This window comes from Lemur catta, chromosome 8 (genome assembly GCF_020740605.2).
Source record: "Lemur catta isolate mLemCat1 chromosome 8, mLemCat1.pri, whole genome shotgun sequence".
Taxonomy (NCBI): Eukaryota; Metazoa; Chordata; class Mammalia; order Primates; family Lemuridae; genus Lemur; species Lemur catta.
The window spans coordinates 12,260,928-12,279,244 of record NC_059135.1 but is presented as its reverse complement, the minus strand read 5'-3'; the positions used below and the strand labels follow the sequence as shown (position 1 = coordinate 12,279,244).

Genomic DNA, 18,317 nt, shown 5'->3' with positions numbered 1-18,317 from the left:
CCATGAATCATATAGGTATATACACAAATTGGTGGCATGTACTGCTTCCTACCCTACAATCAAACCACTAATTGGCATTAACACAGCATGAGCTTGTGGTGTCTTTGGCTGTCCTATCCTAGGAATGATTACTTCAATAATTGGCAATATTGTCAGCTTCCCTAGAAACTTTATCTGTCTTTCTTCCAGCATATTTTACTGGACAACTTCAAAGTAGGATTGTCACTTCTGCTAACTTCTCAAGTTCTTTGAATAATGGGTGATTCTTTTACTTTTTTTCCTCCACATTATTCTTCACTGCCCCAAATTTACTAGAAAAGGGGACTTGTTGACGTGAATATGATCTCTACAAATGACTTTTAGTACTAATAACTTTAGAAAAATGCCTTCTAATAATAGCAATCTTTTATTGGGTACATATCTGTGCTCAGTAATCCCTGCAATAGTAAATTAAATATTATTATGCCTCTTTTGTAGATTTAAAAAAACAGCAGTAAAGATATTATAAGTGGCCGGGCACGGTGGCTCACGCCTGTAATCCTAGCACTCTGGGAGGCCGAGGCGGGCGGATTGTTTGAGCTCAGGAGTTCGAGACCGGCCTGAGCAAGAGCGAGACCCCGTCTCTACTAAAAATAGAAAGAAATTATACGGACAGCTGAAAACATATATATATATATAGAAAAAATTAGCCGGGCATGGTGGCGCATGCCTGTAGTCTCAGCTACTTGGGAGGCTGAGGCAGGAGGATCGCTTGAGCCCAGGAGTTTGAGGTTGCTGTGAGCTAGGATGATGCCACAGCACTCACTCTAGCCTGGGCAACAGAGTGAGACTCTGTCTCAAAAAAAAAAAAAAAAATTATAAGTAACCTGCCTAAGTTCACTTGGCTAGTAAAGGATTGAGTTGATACTTCCTGGCTGGCTCTAAAGTGCCTGCTTCTAAAATCTCAGAACAATGCTGGATCCTTAAAGAGAAAATGTGTGTACCGTTGTAATTTTGCTACATTGGAATATTTCACTTTTGCCAAGACACATTGGGACTTGACTTGCCCCAAGAGGGTTTCTGGAGGGAACTGAGAATGCGTCATAATATGAAAATGTTTAATCAGTGAACTATAAGTAGTTATCTTTTCTCTTGAAGCTTATGAGAAATAAAAACAATTAAATTCATCAAAAAGGGTTTAGTATATCTAACTAGCATCTATTTCATACAGAATGCCCTGGCATTAATTGTCCCTGTAGGAAAAGATAGAAAAAGGGAGACAGAGTGATATTCATGATCTACCTTATGCCAAATGCTTTTGCATCTGAGATTGTATTTGACATGCTGTCCAGGGGCAGGTTTTGTCAGCTCCATTTTATAGATGGGAACCCTGGGACTTGGAGTAGAAACTTGTTCAAAGTCACACTAAGTGGGGGCCTGATCTGGACTAGGTTTATCAGACTCCTGGGCCTGGGCTCCTCCTCCCCTGCGATAAGGCTTCCTTAGGGCAAACTGATTCCTGTGGACTGTACGAGTCTGTCTTGGTTTACTGCTGCCCAAACATCCACATTTCTCCTCCCTGCGCCGACCTGTCCCCAACTTTAAATGACAAATACCAGTGAGTTTACTCCGGATATACTTATCACTGGAAACTGTGAGACCTAAAAATGGCATAACTAACAGGTTCTCCCTTCTTTCTGAATTTTAATTTCCTGCCATTGGGATAGTGTTACTAAAATTCAATGAATGCTTGCTAGGCTGTTTTATTTTGTAGCTCTAACCTCTTTTCGTTCATTCAGTTTGTACATTGTTGACTTTTTTTCCTTAGGAGTCTGTGCCAGGTTCTTCCTCCTTTAAGAAATGATTATATTAATAGAGATGTAAAGGGATTGAGGAGGACAATAGTAATTGATGATTGAACAGATCTGAAAAGGAATTCTTGCTCTTTATGCAGAGGTTATATGTCCAGATGAATGATGCCACCACCAGTGTCCACAGAAGTCAGCATTTCTATCAGAGAGTCAACTGGTACTGATAAATTTGGCTATGCTAATCAGTAATGAAATCAAAGAGAGTTTAAATGATCAGTTTGATGGTTTCATTTGGACGTCCATATATAGGCGTGAGCTCGATGCCTAAATGAAAACATGCAGCTGCATAAGAAATCACAGTGCATCCATCTGAAGTTTATGCACACCAGACTCTCAGGACTGACATACCGTCAAAGTTTTGTTAAGCCAGCTATGCATAATAAACAAGTTATGACTTTGTTTTGATATCTACCAAGAGCCACGTGGTATACCTGGTCATTCACACACTGTACACATGTCACTGACCTCTATTATAAGTTATCTTGCTAAACTGTCTTGTGAAACATATGTCTCTGGGGAGCTTGAGATGTTCACGAAGATGACCACATTAGCATTCTTCCACACGTGGGTCCATTAAAAATAATAGGTAACATAGAAGTGTTCAAAACTAAAGCTTCCAATGCCGACTATACATGTATTTCTAGTCTGTTGGTTGCAATTGTCAACCTACCTCACTGCCCAAGCGAATGGCATGCGATATTTCCCCAATTTGCTACAGAACTGCCTGTTGGATTTTAGGATCTTCTGTGCATACTAAAGAAAAAAATAAATAAAAATATTGTTTAGAATAGCACTTTATCATCTGTACCTATAAAGTAAAACCAAATACTTTCTTGTATTATTTTATATTGAAACTCAGAGAAAGCCTGCCTTACTGGCCCGCGGATTGCACCTTATAAAGAGCCAAATGATATCTTCTGTGTTCAAACTCTTGTATAACATTTTTCTTTCTTTTTAGTTTGGAAATTCCAAATGTCAAAATATACTTATCTTGGAATATCAACATTTTTCCTTTTCTTTTTTGCCTTAAAAGACCTTAAAATCTTTAACAAAAAGTGTTATCACATTTACATCCACAGTCTATATTATATCCTCTTTTATCCCTTACGATAGAGGCCAGCAGATTTGTTCTGTAAAGGGTCGCATAGTAAATATATTGCGCTTTGTGAGCCATATGGTCTCTCTTACAACTTTTCAACTCTGTTGCTATAGCAGGAAAGCAGCCATATACAATCCATAAATGAACCAGTGTAACTGTGTTTCAATAAAACTTTATTTACAAAAACAGCTGGCAGGCTGGATTTGGCCTACACACTGTAGTTTGCCAAATCCCGAGTTAAAGGAGCCTCATAAGTATGTTAAACTCTGCCCTAAACCGTCACATGCTTAAATGCAATTCTTATGAGTTATTTCCCCAATATAGTCCCTTGACCAGAAAAATATAGACTTTTTATATTTATTTTTGATTAAATAGCAACATTTGATTATTAAAGAAAATATAATATTAATAGAAAAGAAGAAAGTAGAAATATGTTACCTGTAGTTCCACCATTCAAAGCACTTATAGTATTCCCTTTCCTCTTTCTTTCTTCATTTAGGTGCTACTATAATTTGATGTACAATTACCTATCTTACTTTTTCACTTAGCTCATCATCAGCAGTGCTGATGTCTTAGTAAACTATTCACTCACTTTCACTCAGATTATTCCAAACTTTTCAGTATCATGAATACTTTGATCCTGGGGTTAAAGCTTTTTTCCACATTTAAATTTATTTCTACCAATAGATTCTCAGAAGTCAGAAATTGCTGGGTCAAACGAAATGTAAATCAAAAAGATATACTTGAAAAATTTCCCGGTGGATATTCATTTCACTAATAAGTGAATATTTCAAGACATACATTTATTAAACTTCATAACTCAGCAAGGTAGTGTGACTCCATTTCTTGAAAGCAAATGAAGCTATTTATAAGAAAGTTTATGCATTACCTTGTTGGAATCTGGGTTCTTAATATAAGGTTCAGCACCACTTGCAATGTTTCCCATCAGGACTTTTTCAATTTTGGCCACCAAAACAATTTCGGAATGTGGATTGCTTACAGAAAATACAGCCTATGCACAGAGAAAGCAGCTCGTGAGATCTAAGACACCACGCTGAAGACATTTGCAAAATGCTACATTTTTTTTTAAAAAGGACAGCTTTAAGGGAATTTTTATTTGGGAAATTGCCCATCTTATGTGATCGATTGGTAAGAACAATGGAACAAGCATTTTCTGTCCCATTGGAAGGAAAGAAAAGTGCCACCTGCTTTGGAAATTTTAGCCATTCCTCTGGAAGTCCCTTGACGTAAGGTTCTTCTGATTGTCGTGGAGTGACAGTGTCGATGTTGCCATTTTCCAAAGCCACGGGAGCCCCTGAGAGCATCTGTCTCACCGCAGTGTGATTTAGATCCACGTGAAAATCGGCAGAAATCTTTCTGCTGTCTCTGAGGTCATAAAGTGCCACACTCACAAAAAAAGGCTCAATCTGCATGAAAAAGAAAGAACAGATGTTTTTGACATAAAATCATTACCAGTGCAACAGCGTCTTTAGGATGCCATTTAACAAAGCAGTAGATAAAATAAATGCAGAAAACAAGCTCCCTTTGACTCTGAGAACTACCTGGAACCTTTTCCTTCAGCAGGTGCCTTGGATCCCAGTACTGTATTTCACTGGTTTCTTCACTCTAGTTTCCCTGCCAAGTAGTCTCTTCCATATGTTGTACTACATGGATGGTTTGGCCTTACAAATCCTTCCAGTGATTTCCCCTACACCCTCAGAAAATATCTGCCACCTTAGTCTCCCCAGACCCCTCGATATCTGTAATGAAATCCTAGAAGTTTCTAGATGGCACTGAGGATGAACTTCACTAGTCTAACCACCTAACCACTTCTCAATTTTTTATCAGAGTGTGATAGAATAATAATAATAGCTAACATTTATTGAGCGTTTACTATGTGTTTGCCACTGTTCTAAAGCACTTGCAATACATTAGTGCGCAAGATACACATTAAAACACAGTGTGACAAATAGGTGAGCATCAGGTTGTGAGGGGGTCTGTTGGCAGAGAAGGCAGGAAGTTTTCAAAGAGGAATTGATATCTTAGTTGAGCATTTTTAAAAAACAAAACTGATATTAACTATTTTTTTCCCAAATTTTGAAATCTTTTTGAACTGACAGGAGGAGTACAAGTGTGGTGCAAAAAATACTCTAATTTTCCCCTTGTCAAGATTCTCCAAGTGTTAATTTTTCTCTCTCTCTCTCTCACATACACACCCCTATTATAACTAGTCTGAATCTTTTGAGAGCAAATTTCCAATAGTATTCCACTGCTAAATGCTCCAGCGGGTATTCCCCCCAGTGAGGACACTCCCCTGCCTAATCACCGTGCAGCCATCCAAGTCAGGACAGCAGTGTTGCTCTAAAACCACTGTCCACTCATATGCCCCTTTCAATGCTGCCAATTGACTTTACATTGTCTCTTTTTTCTCTTTCTGGTCCAGAATCTCATCTATGACCACGTGTTGCATTTTGATGCCATTTCTCTTCAGTTTACTTTAATCTGAACCATTCCTCAGTTTTTCTCTCTCTTTCATGTTCTTGATAGTTTAAAGAGTACAGGACATACATTCTAAAGGATGACCTTTAACCTGGGCTTTTTATATATTTCCTTATGGCCAGATTCAGGTCTTGCCTTTATGGCAGTAATACCCCAGAGCAATGCTTGATTTCACACTTCACTGTATCAAGAGCACAGCGTCAGCTCTCCTGGCACCTGTGACATTAACCTTGGTCATGTTGGTACCTGCCAATTTTCTCCATTATGAGGTTACCATTTGCCCTTTAGGAATGGATTAATATTTGTGGAAATATATTTCAAGATTACCCCCATGCCTTGCTACTCATCAAACCCAACCTCTAAGTCTTAACCTCCACTGATAACTCCCATTGGAATCAACTACCACCATGATGACTACCAATGGTGATTTTTTAGTTCCAAGGACATGCCACCTAAGTAGGAATTAGGCAAAGCACTAGTTCTAAGGGACTTCTAGGTACAGTGAATGACATGTGTGAAGACATATGGACATGAAAAAGCACCGGAAAAGAACACTGGAGTGGGATCAGAGTGGAGGCAAAAAATTCATTAGGAGGTGTTTGCGGGAGATGCATTTGAGAACATGAAATACAACCAATGGGCTTGGAAATCGTTTGCATGTGTGTTTATTGGTTGATTGGGGAAAGAAGTGCACAGGAGCATAAAGAAAATTCCCAGGTTTGGGGATACAGGAAACAAAATGGATGATCATGTCATTCGCTGATACTGGGGATAAAGATACAAACATGAATTACAAATGGGACATTGACAGTCATCTATGGGACATCCCAGTGGCAGTTGGATACATGAGTTTTGAGCCCAGTCACAGAAATGGTGCTGTAGGTCCAGCTTTTTGTGTGTGTTCCTGTTTAAGTCATGAGATAAAGAGAAGAAAACCAGAAAAGGATTTTGGGAAATATCAACATGCAAAGGAGATGGGAGTAGGGGAAACAGCTTATAAAAGAGATTGGAAAATAGAGAGAAATTTTTAAAAAAACTGATAAAAATTTTAAAGTGCTGCCAGAGTATCACAGAAACAAAGAAAGATTCAAGAAAGAAGGAATGGTCAACCAGAAAAATGTCAAGTGATTCAATTTGACAAAGACAAAAATACATAAATACATATGTGAAATTATATACCTATTATACACTTGTACATATATACATATATAATTATACACATGCACATGTATATAATTGCACATCTATGTAAAGATGGAATATGCCTACAAAAAACAGCATTTTCATTTTTTTTAAAATGCTAGTTAATCTTGAATTGATGCCAATCATCAAAAGACCACATTACGACCCAGTTCATTATTGTACAGATTCACTCATGCTGTGGATCTTTTTAAGTGCTTAGTGGTATCTCCTCTCCTCTGAAATGTAATATGACTAGCTTATAACAGGGGTACAAGTTCAATTCTTCAATACTAAACAACACTTGCCAGCTCCCTTACTGTTAGAAATAGAATCCCATGTAGAAAATAAATTCAATAAATTATTTTTTTAAAAAACAAAACAATTACAGAGTAAAAGTTTTGCATTTTACCAATTTAATTTTATTTAGAAAAACTCTTGGTTTGTGGTGGCGGTAGTCTGCCAACAGTTGAAAAACACAAAAAATTACAGGAAAATAGCTCAGGTAAGAACTCAAAACGCATTGAAGGTCAAAGGAAAAAAATTTTTATTATTTTTCCTGAATTGTTGCATTTTGATTTTCATTTCTGCTCAGTGAATGGAAATAAATACCTACTTTGATAACCCATCAGAAATTAAAGCTCATATGGTTATTCATTTATTTCTTCCAATCCACCTTTTTCAATGTAAATGTCAAACCACTGGCTTTTCAATGAGGATTTGTTTAACAAAGCACCTTCAAAGCCTAGCAAATTAAGTCATATGTTTTGCATGTTGTGAATTCTGCACTCTTCTTTAAAAAAATTCAGGAACATAAAATTTTAAATGTAGCTCTACTGTGAGGCAGCTTTATTAGTTCAGATTTTTGGGATCAATTTCTATTTTCAAAGAAATATTTTTATACTATAAAACCATCAACTTGAATTTGGTTTTCAATTTACTGACAACAAAATTACATGCTGTCAAATATTGTTTTCTCATCATGAAAAAGTTCTTGCAGGGAGTCTTTAGAAAGCTCATTCATTAAGTGCAGTAGTTGGCTCTTTAGCAACCTGGAGAAATACTGCAACTAATTTAAAACATGCTCATTGAATTAGAACAATGAATTTAAAAATAGCTACATTAATAAAAGAGTGTCATTGAATAAGTATACAAAGATTTTAAAAAACAATACTATTAAAGACAAAACTGCTATTGAGGTGAGGCTGTCATTATTTTTTTGTATTATTGCTTATAAGCACAGTGAAATTGTTTCTTAAAAAGCATTTTCCTAGTTTTTCAACATTTGCATCAACTGTAAAATAAATTTAAAACAACACTGACATACAAAACACTCCAAATCAACTTAACCCTTTGGCCTGACACACATGAAAGGTGCACTGAAGCTGATCTCTAAACTTGGGTCTGTTCTCCTGCCTGGGGAGATTGGCCCAAATACAAACATTTTGCTTCTGAATATATGGGTCTTCACACAAAGAAAGGAATCCATGTGGAAGGAGTCATATGCCCTTGGCACTAGAAAGAAAAGCCTATTATCTTTGATTTTCAGTATCTAAGTTAGATTTTTAACTCTTACTTAAGGATGTGCTAGGTCCAAAGAATCATCTTTTTTTTTTCTTTTTTTTGAGGCAGGATCTTGCTCTGTTGCTCAGGCTAGAGTGCAGTGGTGTCACCATAGCTCACTGCAAGCTCCAACTCATAGACTCAAGCAGTCCTCTTGTCTCAGCCTCCTGGGTAGCTGGGACTACAGGCATGTGCCACCATGCCCAGCTAATTTTTTCTATTTTTAGTTTTTTGGCTAATTTCTTTCTATTTTTAGTAGAGATGGGGTCTTGCTCTTGCTCAGGCTGGTCTCGAACTCCTGAGCTCAAGCAATCCTCCCGCCTCGGCCTCCCAGAGTGCTAGAATTACAGGCATGAGCCACCACGCCCAGCCTTGAGGCAGGATCTTGCTCTGTTGCCCGGGCTAGAGTGCAGTGGTGTCACCATAGCTCACTGCAAACTCCAACTCCTGGGCTCACATGGTCCTCTTGCCTCAGCCTCCCGAGTAGCTGGGACTACAGGTGTGCGCCACCACACCCACCTAATTTTTTATTTTTTGTATAGACAGGGTCTTGCTATGTTGCTCAGGCTGGTCTTGAACTCCTGGCCTCAAGTGATCCTCCTCCCTTGGCCTCCCAAAGTGCTGGGATTATAGGTATGAGCCACTGTTCCTGGCCTGTTTTTATTTAATTAAGACTAAGTGACATTACAATTTGGGTTAAATTTTCCTGATATTTCCACATAGTTTCAATGAACCAAGTTTCCAGGTTTTGTTTTGTTTTGCTTTGAAATCCTACGTGAAAGCATGGCCTGATTACTCCTAACACTGTCCACTCCATGGGAGTTGCTCTTGCCATGATCACCGACATCTTCCATATGGCTCTGTCTACTAGATCCCTCTTCGACCTCATGTTTCTCAGCTTCTCAGCACCTTCCCACAGCTGAGCCATTCTCTCTCAGTTTCATGACTCTTCCTTGGCTCATCTCTACTGCCATAGCCATTCCTTCTTGGTCTTGCTTGGTCACTACTCTACTCATTCTTTCAGTATTTGGTTCTTGGCCCCTTCTCTATGTACATAGAAATTTTTAGATGATTGTTCCCAGGTCATTGTTTGAACTAGACTTTCAAATTATACCTCCATTCATGGCCACTCCTTTGAGTCCCAAACTTGCATTCGAATTTGCCCAGAGGACATCTCTGTTTGGATATCTCACAGGCCTATCAAGTTGAACGTGCCCATAATAGCATTTTTGACCTGTATCCTGTAAATATGCCCTTTCTCCAGTCTTACCATCTTGGTAAATGGCACCACCATGCACCGAAATGTCCAAAGCAAAAACCAAGGGCTCATCCTTGAGATTTCCCTTTCCCTTACTCTGTATATCCAACTCATCAGGAAAACCTGTCACCCATTTCTCTCTGTCTTCCTTCCTTGCCAGCCCTACCTACTTCGGGCCCCACAATACATGGTGATGGCAGTCTCCCAGTTGGCTTCCCTTGACAACTCTCCTTTCCTCCAATCCATTCTTCTGATGGGATCTTTTAAAAATACAAATCAGAGCACATCATTTTAAAGTGATTTAAACCCTTGAATGGCTTCCACTCACACTTAGGATAAATCCAAACTCTTCTCTATGGCGTATAAGACCCTGCATGTCCTTACCTATTTCTCCCACCTCATCTGGCTCTGCCCCGCCCCCCCCGCCCCCCGTCTCTTTTCACTTCCTAGAACTTGCCAAGACATATTTGTCTCAGGATGTTTGCACTTTCTCTTTCTTCTGCCTAGAATGCTCTCCCCTGACCTACCTTTCCATCCTTCTCAACCTTTAGGTCTCTGCTCAACTGTCACCTCAGCAGAGAGGCCCTCTGTGACCATCCTGTCTAAAGTAACCCTTTCCCTAGTTACTAGCATCAACCTCTCACCATAGTTATTTCTTTTAAAAAACTCTTCAGAGTGTGCAGTTATTTTGTAACTTGTTCTCTTGCTTACTCTTTGTCCTTTACAAAAAGAGTCTCATCTCCGAGAGACTTGGGACCTGGCTTAGTACTTCCCCACTGCTTTCCCAGTACTTAGGACAAGTGTGGCTCACAGCAGGCACACCAAATAGAACTTGATGGAGAATGAATACATCTGACTTCAACTACTTTCATTTCTCCTCACACCTAGTGCATAAAGTTACAAAATATGAAGAAGCTTTATTTTGGGGTGAGATTCTTATTTATGACACATTTCCATTTTAGCTTACTTGTCAACAAGGATCTCACATGTCACAATGAAAATATCAATACCTTGCATGCATGGTCTTTATAAATTTTAAGACATTTCCCAGATATTTAGATAACAGTACATATTTAATGAATGCTTACTTTGTACCAAGCACTGTCTAAGTACCTTCCATGTAGCATCTCATTTAATTTTCACAATGACCATTTGAAATAGTTACTGTTATTTTCCCCATTTCTAGGAGAGAAGACTGAACATAAGCCACCTGCCCAACATAAATTGGAAAGCCAGGTAACCTGGCGAGAGTGGCATGTCCCATTGGATTCTCCCCATTAGATCACAGGTGCACACTATGAACTTTATCCACTGCACCAGGGGACAGGAGTCTCCTGAGGCTATAAAGAAACAAGGACAGGAGGTGTTAAAGTCATCTTCAGAATGCATTAGTCCTTTCTGCCAGCCGCTCACTGTGAAGACCAACAGGGCTAGTTTCACTGCATCATCAATAGAGGGAGACATGGGAGTGTGTGGGCCCAGTTCATAGTGAAAACATGATGCTCTTTCTGCCTTCCAAAGTCATCGTGACTTGTAGCAAGGATCTGGAAGTCAGTTTTCTTCTTTGAGGTGAAAGATGACAATTAAGGAATGATTGATTACAAGCCGGAACAGAATGCATTAAAAAAGAATGAAAGGAAATATGCCCAAAATATTAATATTAACTGTGACTTGTATTGATGATAGGATTATGAGTGATTTTTGTTTTCTTTTTCATAGGTCAACATTTATAAATGTTTATGCTGGTAAAATGCCTCCTTCCCACACATACATTTATAATCAGTATGCAACAGCCCACTAGAGTACTAAGAGAAAATTCTCGGGAGCTCCCTTAGTAGGAAAAGGAATCTTGTATTGATTTAATGGGCACTATGATGTTTCCAAATATCATTTATAATTGCTGCCATTTACACGTACCACCTATACTATGATTTATTTCAGATTTATCTAATATTATTTTATTTGATTCACTATTTACCCGTATCTTCAGCAATAACAGCTGTGATTTTTCTCTAATGTACATGAAAAATATGTAAATATTAAAATAAAAATTTCAGTTTAAAAGCCATCTTGAGTACCACTATGAGGATACAAATAATACCTTAGGAAATTGTGAACCACCATGCTGATTCATGGAAAGAATCCCAGAACAGAGTCCCTTTGATGCTGCTTCTTTAAATTAAAAGGAAAATTTTACAGCAGTATATTGACAATTCTACTTTAGAACTTGTACACTTTTGTAATGTGGAAAAATGCTGTGAATCATATTCCCTGGTACACTAGATGGTGTGGAATCAGTGCCTGGAATTAGTAGAATAGAAAAGACTTTGACGAGGGGGGTATGATCTTGGCCGACTGGAAAATGACGCCACAGAACAGAAACTTACATTTGTTATCGGATCGTTTTCATTCTCTGTAACACATCCCTGAAGATTTAAGTTGAGAGCTTTACAAATGATCATGATTCTCTTGGCAGCTTTTTCTTCAAATGGTTTGATCACAAAGTCAGATTCTAAAAGATCCTTTTTTTGAAGTTTCAAGGTCTAAAAAAAAAATTTGTAAGTTTTAGTCACCAAACTCCCATCATTAAAAACAAAGACATTCTAACTTATAGCCCCCAATGGTAGGGATCAAGTTCATATCTGCTTAGATAGGATTCGGCCTTACATCTATGTCTGGATCCAGCGAGAAGAGATTTAGCCTCTCCATGTTTCGAGTTGTTTTTACAGTATCTTCAGTTTCTGCGAGGTACTGCAGAGAAAACTGTGTTAGTCTTTGGTGTCTAAATATCCACGTACCACCCCAGACACATCCACATGGCTCAGACGTAGCCCTTAGTATTATCCCTATTTTAATACTATCTGCTAACCCTTGGAAAATCTTGTAAAAACATGCTTTTATTTCTGAGTACTGTGTGCATGTTATGTAAAGCACATAGGTTAATGGAAAGTTCTGAATTAGTTTCTTTGTCTAAATCTTAAAAAACTTATTTCCATCTTGTCTATAAAAGCGATAACTATTATAATAAGTACTTCAAGTTTATCTGCAAGCACAATGTCAACTTTATTACTTTTGCGAAGTCTGGGTGTAGGCTGTTGTCTGAAGAATCTGTTTCCTCCGGTGTGCATTCACAAGTTACAGAATTATCCAGCGGATCTTGAAAAGATACACCAAGAGAGGTTATTAATATTCATGAGTTGTACATTTTTCTAGCCTATGACACATAAAACTCAAGAACTAAGAGGGATATTGGTGAGCCTGAGCCTTCATTTTGCCCTGACTCCAGTACTCCATGTCGCTAGGTGATCTGGGCCTGGACATCAGATCTCTTGATGATCATTTTGGGATTCTTGCCATGGCACCATCTTGTGTCCGTAAGAACTTTCGGTCTTTACAACACACACTGATACTTGGGGTTGTCTTGACTTACTTCATTAATGCATACTAAAGTTTTCTTAAATATATATGCATTTTTTGGTAATTCTGACTCTCAGGCCATCAATTTAGAATCGATCTGCTTGCTCCAGTTATCTCAACTCTGTAAGATACTGTAAACATTAAAACCACAGTAGATTATTATTAGATAAATCATAAATATAAAACACTATGGTATACAATAGTTGCATTGAAATCTGCAACAGTTTTCTTCCTCATGATCCTGTAACTCTTTCACTTTGAAACATATGACACTTTGTCTATGACAACTTAAAGCTGCTTTGGTTTCTAACATACCATGTATTGTGCAAAATGTCTTAAAATAGTTTTCTCTGGGGAGGACTGGCTGACTCTACTGGTGGTGAACTTGCCTTCTACGTAGCTATAGATTTACTTTCCTAATCTTCCTTTCACCTTTTCTTTCTTCTCTCTTGCTTTCTTCTCTTTGTCAAGAATGAATTAGAATCTTATGAGGGAATTAGGCTTGGCAGAAGAATAATTTTAATCTTATAAAAATCTCTACTACCATGCATAAATTTTGGAACTTTTACAAATAAGCTGATCTCAGTATGATCAAAAAGCAAAATGAAAGCTGCCTTTTAACTACAAGGCAGTAGTCCATATTTGCCTTAACAGAGTATGAGGTTCATTCATTAAATTTAATGAAAGGCCAAAACTCCACAAAATGCCCCCTCTAAGAGAACATCCCATCAGACATGTGCATATTTTGGACAGTGCTGACAAATGACTCCCAGCATCGTTTGCTGGGTCACAGCCTCAAATCCTTGCCCGCTGATGCAAAATCACACTTCTGTGTGGTGATCATCATAGTCAGTAAAGATTCAGGAGTGATTTCTTGAAGCAAATAGCTCTGGGATGGATGAGCTAGAACAGACAGCTCCACAATTCCTAGAAGCTTAAATGAACCAAAAGAACAAGTCACACTTGACAAAACAAGGGAGACGGTTTCATGTGTTCTCCCTCACCCAGCCCCAGATCGGTGAGCTCTGTGCTCCTCCTCCCCTGCAGGGGCCCCTCGGGACTGATTTGCAGGATGCGGTTGAGGGTGTGGATCCACTCATCCATGTCTGACTCTGCTTCAGCTGCCAGCACAAAATAGGTCAGGTCATTCATTTTCAATTCAAAAGCATATTTTCTTAATCTGTTGTTCTGTGGAATAAAAAGAAAGAAAGAAAAAAGAATATCAAAAAATAAGTCTTAGAGAGGGAGAGACATTTTATATGGGGTCAGGTTTCCAAAGTGTTCTCATATAGGTGGCTAACGTAAAGAAAACCTTCTAAAACAGGACAAAATTTTAGAGTGTACATGAATCATTTTGTTTGGTTTCTTTCAAAGCTTTTTGTAATAAGAAAAATTTGTTTAGGTTTTTGTTGATTGGATGGTCAGGTTAGCTCAAAAATTTCATCGGCAGGCACGTGCCTGAGTATATTCTGAATTTCTTTAAATAGTTGCTTTGAGTTTCTGCCTTTGCTTATTCAACTTATGTTCTGTCTGTGATTCACTCCAGTTGGGTTTCTGACCCCACCACATCCCACAGGCAGCTCTTGCCAATGTCACTAACAAGCTCTATGGTGTCGTACTCTCCAAGGGATATTTCTTTCTTTGTATCTTCCTTGACTTTTTAGCAGAATTAACCTGGTGGCCACCACCTCCTTCTTGAAACCATCTTTCTCTGGTTTCCAGGACCACGCTCTATTCTGGTTTTCTTTCCACCGCATCCGCTAGCATCTTTCGATCTCCAACACTGGCTCTTCCTTCTCCTTGTGACTTCTAATGGTAATCCTGCCTCCACCTTACAACTCTGTTCCCTCCTTTCTTTCTCTTCCGGTCCAATGGCTTCAACTGACATCCATGTGCAGTGATGCCTCAATTCCTTTCCTGGCTCTGGCTTCCCCACCAATTTCCATACTCTTCTCTAACTTGACATCTTTCATTTGCATTTTGGGACCAACTCACAGGTCCTTATTCTAGTTCCTGAATATGTTCCTCTCACTTCCTTATTGCTGCCACAGGGCCTGAGACAGGCTGCCTGACCCCCGTCCCACCATGCATGCTCTCGCCAGCACAGGGAACATGACACTTGCCCCTTGTGTACATACATGAGTTGTATTCTCTCTTCAAACCTCAACTGAAAACCTCCTCAATTCCCCAGTCTAGGACCTCAGGAGCACTTACCATAATTTGTATTTATATGCTTATTCATTTTTGTCTGTTTGTTTTGACAAATATATGTCTCCCTCAAGGCTATCTCCATGAGGACTGGGTCGGTTTTGCAAAACATTGTATCCTGTAACAGTGCTGACACACGGAAGGGTTCAATAATACTGGGTTCAAAACAGCCATATTTTATAAATGGAATAGAATAGGTTCTTATTCTTGGGGAACTGACATTCTACTAGGGGAGAGGAATGAATGACTGAAGGAATGAACATGTAATTGAAAAACAGATTCTCCATTGTGCAGAGAATTAAAATGGGCTGATGTGATGAGAAGGTACTTTAGATTGGATGGTCAAAAACAAGCCTTTCACAAAAGGAGATGTATAATTTAAAATACATAAAAAGGAGTAGGCTATTTGTAGTTCAGGAAAGGACCTTTAAAGCAGGGGAATACAAGGGCAAATTGTTACAATTTTATGTATTCCTGCCATGAGATTAGAATGTAAATTCAAAGTGGAAACTTTCTCCCAATGATACAAACTAACATTATGGAATGAGGGTGATTGTTGTAAGAATGACTATTAAGTGAATAGATATAGGAGAAGAACCATAAGTGAGAGCAATAGTTGTGGGATTGTACCAAAGCATAAAATTCTTTTTGAGAACAGGATTGCTATTTCCTAGTAGAAAGAAAAAATAATTTCTAATATCCCCCTGGCAATGTCCTCTTCCTTTGGAACGTCTTCACAGACTATCCCAAGATAGCTGTTGCTTTCAACTTTCACAACAGCAAGTTTACTGCTGCAAACACAACACTTATTAAACACTTGCTCTGTAGTTTACAGCCATTATGAGACAAATCACATTATTCTATTTAACATATGATGGAATTGAGCCTTGGGGAGATTAATTAAAATGTGCTTGGGATTACATCCATAGCAAGTGACAGAGAGAGGAAGATAATCCCTGTACACTTCAGCAGTTGTGCTCCTTATCCCACCACTGAGCTGAGAGTCAGGCACATAGATGATGACTGGCTAATGCTGCTCTTCCTTATTCTAGTTCCTGAATATGTTCCATTGCCCTGCCACCATCACATGCCAAAGAGGTCACTGTGGCCTGCAAGTCACGGTCTCTCTAAGTGGGCAAGAATACACAGTGGGGCATCGCGTAGCCTCAAGATAAAGTAAAATTTAGGAACTGAAGGAGGAAGAAGAATTGGCTATAAAGCTAATTATGGTTCTCACATGGAAATTCACAGCTCAAATGTCATTTTCTAGACTCTTCCAAGGACAAACTTTTTGCTCCTTTCCATACTTTTGTATCACTATCAAGTATCATTTATCTCTTTGTTTTGCCATGACTCACTCACAGGTTTGGCTTTTTATTAGTCCATCCGTCTCATAAAGGCAGAAGCTAAATTTTTATCCTCAGAGCTTAGTGCAGTGATGTCGTTCATTCATGAAAGAGTTTTCTCTTGTGTTCATACTTTGTGTTGGGCAAAAACATAGTCAGTGCTTGCCCTTGCAGAATAGGGAAGACAGGCATTAAGCAATTAATCCTATAAATGTGAAATCAGAAAAAAAATGTGCTTAAATTCTGTGTAAATTGTTTTCAAGAAGAGGTACTAGGTTCTATGAGAGCATAGAATAGAACAATTCAGGCAAGTCAAAGGTCAGAGTTGCATGTGGAGATCATTTTGACTGCAGTGTAAACAAGTGTGCGTGTGTGTTTGTGTGTGTGTGTGTGTGTGTGTGTGTGTGTGTGTGTGCAGCCAGAGAGGCAGTGGTGGATCCTACCTTGCTTTCAAATGAAGATGCCAAAAATTTTTTAAATTTGCATCTGTACTTCAAATGAGTTTTGAATGTGGCTGCCAGCTTCAACAATATTATCAAAAATATTTTTAAAACTTTTGAGCAAAGTATTACAAGCTATTGTTTCACAAAAAGGTATTTTATAAGTAAAATAAATATTTTATTTGCAACTTCTCAAAAACTAAATTATCTCTTTCTATTTTGAGAGAAAAGAATTACTTGCAGCATAGAGAAGCTTATGTTGGGAAAGATTAAGATGCCTGAGTGGTTTTCTATCTCACTCTCTGTAATCTTGAAGATAATGGCATATGGAACAGCAAAAAAGAAAGGACGAAAATAGAAAATCAATGAGACATTTTAATAATTTTGAAGTACAATTGTTAAGTCATGAAAATGGTAATCAAGAAGTAATCATCTTCGTTTTACTCCCCCAATTTTCCTCTATTTCCCTTAAATCAGTGTCCTTTGTAGCCAATGCAACCACTCTGTTCAGTCGAGCTTACTGCAGTCCATCTCCGTGACTTCATAGATAACAGGAACCTGCGAACGTGTCCTACAGCCATATGATGCATTTAATGAATTGTGACAAACTGTTTTGCCTGCACAATGTTCCTCTGAAAAAGTTTCGAATTATAGATACTCCAAGAAAACCAGAAAAGCCAATGGAGGCCTGAGTAACGAAGAGGGAAGTTACCCACACAAAATATCCATTCCATACCTATTATTTTCCTTACATCTTTTACAGAATTTTTCAGGAACAAAAGAAGAGTTTTAAAAGAAAACATACACCATCAAATCCAGGTTACTGGTATTGGGAGCTACTATTCATGCAATCCAGTTTGCTGTCTGTAGGTTTATTTGTTCATTCATGCAACAAAAACTTCGTGGGTATCTTCCATGTACCAGTCATATAACATTGAAAAAAATTCAAGTAAAATGCTTTCCCTCATTGAACTTACACTTCAGTTTAATGGAGTATCTATCAGGAAACAGATAAGCAGAAAGATAATATTGTATATATGTGTAATATATTATAGCATTATGCAGTGATACGTGTAATTTCATTTTTGCATATGTTATCAGGACTTACTGTTTGAGGTGTGCCATGCATGTTTTATTTCCATGTACCATAACTATTTTATTTTTTTCTGGTATCCTTCTCACAGGGTAGAAGCTCTTTGAAGACAGAAGAAGCCATGTCTATTTTCATATTTGGCCTTTCCACAATGCTTTGCACATCACATGTTTTCTGATATATACAGTATTTGCTTAAGTGAATCCTACATCTAACACTCACTGCTAAAAGCTGCACATGAGCATACCTTTGTAGTGTTTCTTCTACCCACATGGCTCATGTAGGATAAGTGTATGTGTATGTGTGAGTATGCTCACTTTATGTATGATAAAGACAGCATTTCCTTGGGCATCTTTCTGTAATCT

The 18,317-nt window shown here is 38.3% G+C and overlaps 1 protein-coding gene across 6 annotated transcripts in view; it reads right to left on the bottom strand.

Moving 5' to 3' along the window:
- DOCK10 (dedicator of cytokinesis 10) overlaps window positions 1–18,317 on the bottom strand; it is a 188,941-nt gene that overhangs the window by 80,530 nt on the left and 90,094 nt on the right. For all 6 annotated transcript variants that reach the window (XM_045559091.1, XM_045559096.1, XM_045559095.1 and 3 more), the window contains exons 8-14: window positions 13,870–14,053; window positions 12,519–12,604; window positions 12,116–12,199; window positions 11,836–11,991; window positions 4,155–4,376; window positions 3,839–3,961; window positions 2,521–2,603 (exon numbers count right to left, since the gene is read on the bottom strand). In XM_045559091.1, coding sequence (XP_045415047.1) covers window positions 2,521–2,603; window positions 3,839–3,961; window positions 4,155–4,376; window positions 11,836–11,991; window positions 12,116–12,199; window positions 12,519–12,604; window positions 13,870–14,053 — 938 coding nt within the window. The remainder of the gene's footprint in view (window positions 1–2,520; window positions 2,604–3,838; window positions 3,962–4,154; window positions 4,377–11,835; window positions 11,992–12,115; window positions 12,200–12,518; window positions 12,605–13,869; window positions 14,054–18,317) is intronic.